Source organism: Vigna angularis, chromosome 2 (genome assembly GCF_016808095.1).
Source record: "Vigna angularis cultivar LongXiaoDou No.4 chromosome 2, ASM1680809v1, whole genome shotgun sequence".
Taxonomy (NCBI): domain Eukaryota; kingdom Viridiplantae; phylum Streptophyta; class Magnoliopsida; order Fabales; family Fabaceae; genus Vigna; species Vigna angularis.
The window spans coordinates 35,781,439-35,790,872 of record NC_068971.1 but is presented as its reverse complement, the minus strand read 5'-3'; the positions used below and the strand labels follow the sequence as shown (position 1 = coordinate 35,790,872).

General features: G+C 35.7%; 1 protein-coding gene across 1 annotated transcript; it reads right to left on the bottom strand.

Moving 5' to 3' along the window:
• Nucleotides 1-6,274: 6,274 nt before the first annotated feature.
• On the bottom strand, nt 6,275-9,014 carry LOC128195343 (alpha-L-arabinofuranosidase 1-like). Its single transcript, XM_052872611.1, has 11 exons — nt 8,613-9,014; nt 8,255-8,527; nt 8,103-8,172; nt 7,874-8,019; nt 7,739-7,784; nt 7,602-7,654; nt 7,257-7,520; nt 7,108-7,179; nt 6,920-7,023; nt 6,788-6,844; nt 6,275-6,710 (listed from the first exon to the last, which is right to left on the bottom strand). Exons 1-11 carry the CDS (start codon nt 9,012-9,014, stop codon nt 6,275-6,277), a joined length of 1,923 nt encoding a protein of 640 aa, XP_052728571.1.
• Between the last annotated feature and the right edge of the window lie 420 nt (nt 9,015-9,434).

Below are 9,434 nucleotides of genomic sequence, written 5' to 3'. Positions count from 1 at the left end.
TTTCTGATTATTCCAGTATTAGGATGATGTTTAATTATGGATAGTTGTATTTGGAACAATTTTCTTTGGTATTGTTGATAAAGAAAGTGGTTGTTTCAGTTTTCAATGTTATATTAATTCCATTTGTTGTTTGGTAGTAGTGGGAAGTTGAAATTGTGGTACTTATATGAAATGTCCAGGTCTGAGGAAGCTGTAATCGATTACAGGGGAGTTATAATCGATTACTAGTACAGAAATGCGAATATTTACCAAAAGTATGTCCGCGGTACCCAGAAATAGGTAAATAACTCCCCAGTAGTGTTTGGTCGTGTTTTATCAGTGTTCTGAATAGGGGCGCACCCTCTTGGTCATTGTGCAAGGTTTTGTGAATCATATTTGAAACAGTCCGAGATGTATGCGTTTGGAAGACGAAACGAAGGTGTTCCCAGGTTCACATTTGGTGGCAGGGAAACCTGGGACAAATTAAGGGTGTTGTAATCGATTAAGTAGGACTCGTAATCGATTAATATTACAACAATCTCATTCTGTACCAAAAGTATGACTGGTATACCCACATAAGGCTGAATAACTCCCTAGTACTGTGTGGAACCGTTTTTCAAGTGTTTGCCAGGTTCAGAGATCATGGCAGGGAAACCTGGGAATAGCTAACGGTGGTGTAATCGATTAAGTGGGACTCGTAATCGATTAATATAACAACGATCTCATTGTGTACCAAAATTAGGAGTGGTGTACCCACACAGGGTTGATTAACTCCCCAGTAGTTATTTTTAGTGTTTCCCAGGTTCAGAGTTGGTGGCAGGGAAACCTGGGACAAATTAAGGGTGGTGTAATCGATTAAGTGGGACTCGTAATCGATTACAGAAGCCCAATACTGCCTTCCCACCCCTGCCTTAGCCAGTTCCTTCAAGCAGTCATCAAAACACAATGTTGGGGCCACCCTAATCCTGTCCCATTCCCTTATCACTACATCCAAAAGTAAAAGTTTCCAAGAAAACCACCAACCAGGTCATGCTGTGTCAAGGAATTACTCGTACTTAGGTCCAGCCCAAAAGTGGGTAGCAACTCAGTCATAACAGTGGACCAGCCACGCACTTTCGGTACATGTCAATCGTAAGCGATTACATCGTCACTGTAATCGATTACATAAGCCCAATATTGCCTTCCCACCCCTACCTTTCCATTGCCTTATAACTACAGCCAGAACTACAAGTTCCCAACAACACCACCTACCAGGTCATGCTGTCTCAATGAAATGGAACAAATTAATCGGACGTACTAAATGGGGAGTTCTTCAATCGAAATAGGGGAGCACCGATGCACTTACGATAATGAATAAACTCACTCCAACTAAAAACAAACACAACCAAAATGAATATTACGAATAGTTCACCTGTATTCATTATTACTGGAACAAGTTCACATGTACATAAATCCAAGTAATACACTTCTAATAGTATAATTGTCTACAATGTATATTCTTTTACTAGTGATGAAGAATCTAAACGAAAGACACATTTCTAATGCTACAGTAATCCAAAATGTTGCAGCGTGTCCAATCTTCGCACGTTGTCCTCGTCCAGAATCCAGTCACATATATACTTTTTCCTAAATGCAGCCAACTCTTCCTGAAATTAACATATTGGAATTCATAACCAATGTCAACGGTCTAATAATGTAATATTGACAAATTCATAATTTAACATACATTTGTATAATCAGGCATGCTTTTCCCATCATATTTGTCCTCTCCATCCCAAATTTCAATAGCTTTCATCATGATTACACCACAATCGTATCTGTTCAAATTAAAAAACACATGCATTAATTTTGTCAATGGAATCACAAAATTTTTGAACACATTGGTAAAATAAAATTACGTGTTTGGTTGGACTGGGATGTTGGCTTTCTCAACTAACAAAGGACACTTAGATTCTTCAAGTTTATCCGTCAACAAACCCCAAAAGCGTTGAATATTTTGAGCCTGTATGCTTACAATAAAGAAAACACTGACTTTAAACAAAGTACGATTTAAGCACTCATTTTCCAAACAAAATTTTAATCAAGGTAAACCTTACAATGCTTCTATCAATCCGACAGCGTCCTTTGATACCATTGGCAAGTGAGTCTATGACATAAAACTGAAAAGTGCAGACCTTCAGTGCATAACACCACCAATGACCATCACTTACAATTGGGATGAACACCTACAGATTGTTTGGAATATGTCAAAATAGTAACCCACATTAAAAAACAAGTATCTGCTTACAAAGTACATCTTACTTACCCAATCAGCAGACAATAAGGCCTGAAGTCGAACCAGATCATATCGAAAATATGGCTGGTAGTCAAGAAGTTGCCACACATGTTGATTCATTGGTCGTTTCCTATAGTCGTGCAGGACATGGGTCTTCAATATCAAATTAAAACATCATTAAACAACCATGTCAATGTTAAATTCTAGCCTACCAAAAACCAACAACATCTACTTAAACCATTTACCCCAAACATAGGACTGAATACAATCCTCTTTATGACTCCAGTCAACCTTCTCTCAAAGTACATGAACATTGTTGCTGCAAAAATTAAAGCCTACACAACAATTACGAACTTCAACATCAAATTTATGAACTTTCTAAATTGAATGAAAACAGTAATTAAAGTCAATTGTATAATTACCATGTTGTCTACACATTGCCTTGGCCCTAAAGAGCTACATTCACTTGTGCTCAACAGTTGATACATAATTTCAGAGACGTACCTGAAAAAACAACATCATTAAATCAACTACCAATATCATTGACCATAAATTCAACTACCGATATCAACAACTTATAAAAAATAACTGTGTTCTAACCTCCGTGGAATGTCTCTTCGCGTAACTGCGTGGTACAACATATCCAAATCCACCACTGTTTTTGGATCACCAACAAAAGAACACAAAGTCAGTACATTCAACGGTTCTACATCCACATCTCCTTCACCATCATCAACACCATCGCCAACGTCAATGACAACTATTGGATGGTCACCGGCTACTCCTTCTTCTACAACCGTTGTAGAAGCTGGTTCTTCATCTGCAGGTTGTTCATTTTCTTCATCTACATGTGCACCTCCTTCAGTACCCTCACCTTCAACATCACCAACACCTTCAGGACCTGAACAAAATGGTTGTACAACGACATCTCCTTCGCCATGATGAACATCATCGCCAATGTCAGTCAAAAGTTCTGGATGCTGAAGGGGTACTCGTTCTTCTTCTTCAACAGTTGTAGAAGCAGGTTTGTCATCTGCAGGTTGTTCATCTTGTTCATCTGCAGGTTGTTCATGTTTTTCATCTGCAGGTGGATCATGTTGTTCATGAAATGAACGAGATTGTTCCACCTTTCGATACTTTAGACGATCACCAAGTACCTTCCTAACAGCCGCAATTTCATCTCTGACTTTTCTTATCCTGGCGTTGTTTGTTCTCAGTTTTTCCAAAGTGGCTAATAGCCAATTTTCATCATGTTCATTTTCAGCTGGTTTTTCTTCACTCTTGGAACCTTCACGCCTCAATCCCTCATCCAAATTGAAAGCACGACGTATGATGGGATTTAAACAATCATTCTCACTGAGGTACCAATCAAATTGTACCTTTGACAATGACAATAAATATACAACAATCAGATAACAACAGCAAAAATCATAAGAAATAACAACATAAGTTCATAACAAAGTAACTTACCTCGGCAGTCCTAAACATAACATCTATTTTTTTTGTTGTATAATTTAACAAAGAAAATCGCCTAACGCGCGGAAATTCCTTGGCAGAATAATCATCATGCAAACCAAGCCGTTCATACGCCCAAAGCTACAGTTAAAACAATCAAACTAATCAGAACAATTATTACTATGGATTGACTTAATACAATAAACAACCAATATAAATCATACCTGCAAAACAACAACATTCCCACTTATGCTCAATGAATCAGCAATCCATCCAGAAAGTAGTTTCTTATTACATCTATTTAGACTATCTACAAGATATGTATGTACAGCACTACTCCAATCATAACTAGACAAACTGTCTAAGTCATCTAAGACTATACAAGGCATGTTCGACACATATCTTGCCTTCCTAGGAAAAAAGAACACCACAAAACAAACTAATACATACAAGCGACACACCACATCTACCTCACTATCATCATTACTTACAAGCACATTGAACATATCTATGAGGTCTTTCAATTTCGTACATTTTGAATTAAAGGATTCACCAACTTTACCCACAACTGATTCATCAAAAGGAACATCCAAACCCCCTACTCCTAACCCTAAACTCATGAACACATCCTGCACATTGAAAGGCACCAGATGTTGGCTAACTCTAAACGATTGATGGTGGGGAACCCATCGACGAACCATCTTTTTCAACTCTAAAGGATCTACAATTTCTAAACACCACTTAAACGGAGTTTGTAAAATGCATATCTTATGTGTCGCTACCAGTAAGGAAGAGTCTCCTTCTCAACCATTAAAGTTGAGTATGTAGCTAGCTTAGAAGCAATGAAGGTGGTAATACGGTTGAAGAACCTTTTAATATAATTAGGGAAATATCAATATGACCCTCCACTATTCACTGATAGTCAAAGTGCTATATATCTTGCTAAAAATCTAGTTCTTCATTCTAGATGCAAGTACATTGAATAGAAGTATTATTTTATCAGAAATCTGATAAATGATGGAGACTTGTCTTTATCAAAGATTCCACATGAAAATAATCCTGCTGATATGTTGACCAAGACTATCACAACAAATAAGTTGAGGTTTTGTATTGCCTCAACTGGCCTTCAAGAATAATTGATGATGAAAGCAACTACACTAAGTGATAATGTAAATCAAGCTCCAAGTGGGAGAATTGTTAGTATTGTGGAGCTTAATTTAGTCACACATCTCTTAATACTATGAGATGTTTTTCTCTATTTAGCTATATAAGCGACCCTCAGTAAAAATTAAGAGATACACCAAAATATAAATATATTTCCTAATGTAGTCGTGGACGTAGGCATTTGTATGTTGAACCACGTTAAATTCTTGTCTCCTTTATTTCTTTCTTTCCTTTTTTTTCTTGTTCCTAACACACACACACACACACACACACATATATATATATATATATATGTGTGTGTGTGTGTGTGTGTATTATATCTACTACAGGTTTTTTACAATAATAAATCATTGGCTACGAACATTTTTGAAGAAATTTGCAATGAATGAACAAGATATTTCTTGTGGCATAAATATTAGTACTCATTCTCTTTAGCATAATGTTTTATTTGGACATTTAAAGTATGTTATTGTAGTTGATGAGAAGTCTTGATGTTTAAGTAAAACTTTAGGATTTATTACATCAAAACATCAAATATTGTCATTCTCAACAATATGGAATCTATGTAAATTTGATTACAACATGATATGGTGTTGTAGCTAGCAACATTTTGTTCTTTAAAAAAAACAGTATATATCACATCAATTAAGTTACAAATGTGTGGTATATTACATCGATTCTTAACTTAACTAATGTGATATGTTTTTTTTTTCAAAAGAGTAAGGGCATATTATATCAGCAACTGATGTAATATGATTTGTTCAACACTAATTAATATTTCAATTCTAAATTGATTATGGTTACAACTGATGTGATATGATCTTGTTTTATACCGGTTGATCAACCGATGTGATATGTGTCAAACTTATTATGTCGTTTGAGACAACATTAATTTTGAAACTAATATAATATGTCAATAACTTATGTAATATGTCATTTTTTAATTAGTGTTTTTAAATTTATGAAACTAAAAACTTATTAAACCTTAAAAGAATTTTAGTGAGACTCAATCTTGTTCAAAAAATTTCTATATGTAATTCTTACAAAAATTAGTGACACAGTAAGTAAGCAATTACTTGGGAAAATTTTTTTAATACAAATTTTATGAAGCATAAATGACAATTAAGAAGGAATGTATCACATTTAAATATTTAATTTGAAATCTTAGAAGAAATTTAATGAGACTCATAACCTTATTAAAATTTATTGATGTTTTAGTATTTGTGCATATTTTATAAATGAGAAAAAGAAAAAGAAAAAATGAGAAGAAAAAGAAATTAATATAAATGAGAAGAAAAAATGTGTATAAAATTAATGAAAAAATACATGGTAGGATCCTATTTATTAAAAAAAAGAAAAGAAAAGAAAAGAAAAAGAAAAGAATGAAGTGGTGTTGAGAGTCTATATGAAGAGATCCAAGGAAGTAAGGGAGTAAGGAGGAAGCATGAGAGTCATGTCTGAAGAAGCATTCTTCAGAGAACTGTGTTGTGGGACAATCCTGTTAGGTTCAGAAAAAGAATTTTCTTCTTTGACGTTAGGCCCTGTGATCACTGTTCTCGTTGCTCCATATGCTTTAACCTTCGAATCGACTCCACTGATAGAAAACCTAAACCTGTGGGGATCACTGTCAAAGTTTACAACCTTTATTCTCAAATACATTTTCTTCTCTGAAGGATTTCTGTATTCGATTGCTGATGCAACTATGTAATCGGAAGTGCTTTCAAGAGTTGAATCTAGCAAAGTGGCTCCACTTGAAGTGCTAAAAAGATGTTGAATCCAATAGCTGGGAGTTCCATAGCTCTGGTGAGAGTCAAATACAATTGCATCGGGTGTCCACCTACAAACCATTTCAAATTAAATACCATCATTCCACAAAAATAACACTGCTCAAATCAAAAAGCATAACAAAATTACCTTCTGTCGTTTTTGTTTACGAAAAGCGGTGCATAGCTAACCATGTGGACGACGTCACTGTTTGAAGAACAAAAACAATTTAGAAATAAGAAAGAATGAGAGATAGAATTAATGAAGAAAAGGAGACAGAACCTATTCTTTTCCAATCCAATAAGGAATGCAGCTTCAGCCACGGCAGCAAGAAGAGTTCCATTACCGGCGTCCGATTGCCAAACGGCATACTCACTCACAAACGCCTGCCAACACAATCAAACTTCATCTTCCCTCTTCATAATCATTCATATCATAATCATATAAATATACCTAAAAAGAACTCAAACCTTTGGACCGTATCGTGGTGCGTCATCGAATTTCGTATGCTTCGAAAACATGTCGTTGGCATTTGTATAAATCTGAAAAATGTATACATTAAGAAAGAGTTGTATAGATAATTATTATGACATGATAAAAATCGAAGAAAAGCTTTTACATGAAAATCGTAGAAATCAGCTGGATGATCCAAGGGTTTTTGAGAAGCATCGCAGTTAGAGATAATCTCAATATCTGGATAAGCTTGCTTGATGGCGTCATAAAATTTGAGGTAGTTTCTTCGATACTTAGACATGGCGCACTCTTCGTTTCCAATGGCAACGATTCTGAGATCGAATGGGTCGGGATGTCCCATGGAAGCTCTTAGAGATCCCCATTTTGACTTTGCCGAACCCTTTGCAAACTCAAGTCCATCCAGAGCTTCCTGTTACACAATTCACATTCTTTAAACTACAATTCTAAATTTAGAATTTCTAAAAAGTTAACAAAATGAAGAAACTCTCACTTGAATAAAAGGTCCGATCATAGAGGTATCCACTTCGTCATTGAGGCTGAGACCTATATATATGAACCAAATAATGGATCAGAATGAAAAATTCAATGATATTTTTTATCACAAATAATGTTTTTACGTATATATACCATCGTTAAAAACCCAGACAGGCAAGGCACCGATATCCTCTGAAAACTGATGGAGAAAGGAAAGAGAAAGATAAGATTTTGAATTATCAAAAGGTAAAGGAAAAAGAAAAAGGAAAAGGAGAAGAAAGAAGGTACTTGGAGGCCCTCAAAATAGCCAAAACCATCGTCGGTCCAATAACTCCAAACGTCTCCGAAGTGACCAGGTCTCTCCTCCCATGCTCCCACGCTGTCTTTCCATCTGAATGCGTTTCTCATATAACCTCCTTCAACGTAACATCCACCTAATGCAACCCACCAATACTGTTATTACATATTTCTCAATACAACACTTTCTTATCATTAACTTTGAGCTCAACCTACGTACCAGGGAATCTGAAAAATTTGGGCTTCAAAGCGGCCACCCTCTGAGCAAGGTCCTTTCGGAATCCATGACCCTGTGGGAACACAATGTTAACAAAAACTCACAACAAAAGTATTGCATTGCATTGCATTCCTGAGCATGAGATGCATACTTACCTTGAACGTGTCTAGTGGCATAGCTGAAACTTGATCTAACCATAAAACTCCTTTCTTGCTTGTCGTTATTTGGAGACTTGCATTGTGGTTAGTGGCCTTCGCTTCCAGTACGGTCTCCATCCTCGTCCACTCTGTAACATTGTGACCTACAGACGTAATGCTGTTTGATGCCAACTCAGTATTATCGGATCCAACAAACGAGACGCGAAGATCAACCACACCACTTGCTTTGGCAAAGAACACTACTTTATACTTGTGTGTTTTCTCAATATTCTGATGGAACATGAGAGACATTAATTATAGATATGAGAAACATTTTAAAAAAAAAAAGAGTTGTGAGAGATGAGAAGGCACTGACCATGCCCCAGAAACCAGGATTGGAGATGCCAACACCATCAGGTGGGCAAGATTTGGGTCCATCACAGAGAACATCCATACGCAATGCAACTTTGTTTCGATCGAAGCAAGAGCTACGATCGGTTGAGATCTGTATGGTTGAATCATCTCCCACCATTGCCCATGGAAATATATTTGAGGGAACACTTGAGCCTCCTTCTTCGAAACCTCGGTTTCGAACAAGCTCGGCCCACAATCCCCCAGCTCCTGCATGGTTTATTTCCTCAAAAAATGCTCCGAAGAAGGTATCTGGAATTTTTCTCCCAGCTCCTTCCGTGACATTTATGTGCAAAGTTGACCTTTGCTTTGCAAAACAGCATAGTGTGAAGCAGCTCAAGAAAATAAGAAAGATCTTCATAGTCATTTTTTCTCTGATTCTTCGTTCCAAATGGCTTGTGTTGGTGCTTCCATGCTGTATTTATAGAGTAAGAGTCTACCAGAACTCATCCTCAACTTATTCAGTTTAAATTTTCTGATAAGCCACTCATTCGGTTGAAATTCTTCACTTGTATTTTCTTAAATTGAAGTAAAACAGTTTAAATTTTCTGGAGATTTATAAATATATCATCGTACTATCATTTGATGTAACTAGTCAAGTAAAAATATACTGTTATTCTATATTTCAAAAATTAAAAAATTAAAAAAATCATTAAATAAAAAATAAAAATACTGATCATGATTTTTGTTCTTAACTTCAGATTAATTATATGAATATTAATATTGTTATAATTATAGATTATAAAATTAGAATGATAAAGTGTTAATTAGTTTAATAAATATGAGA

Excerpts from the sequence above, each read along its gene's own strand:
- LOC128195343 (XM_052872611.1), bottom strand. The coding sequence starts at position 9,014 with ATGACTATGAAGATCTTTCTTATTTTCTTGAGCTGCTTCACACTATGC. Across the intron at positions 7,655-7,738 it reads TGTCTGGGTTTTTAACGATG|GTCTCAGCCTCAATGACGAA; the intron begins GTATATATACGT and ends TCATATATATAG. Across the intron at positions 7,521-7,601 it reads TGATCGGACCTTTTATTCAA|GAAGCTCTGGATGGACTTGA; the intron begins GTGAGAGTTTCT and ends ATTGTGTAACAG.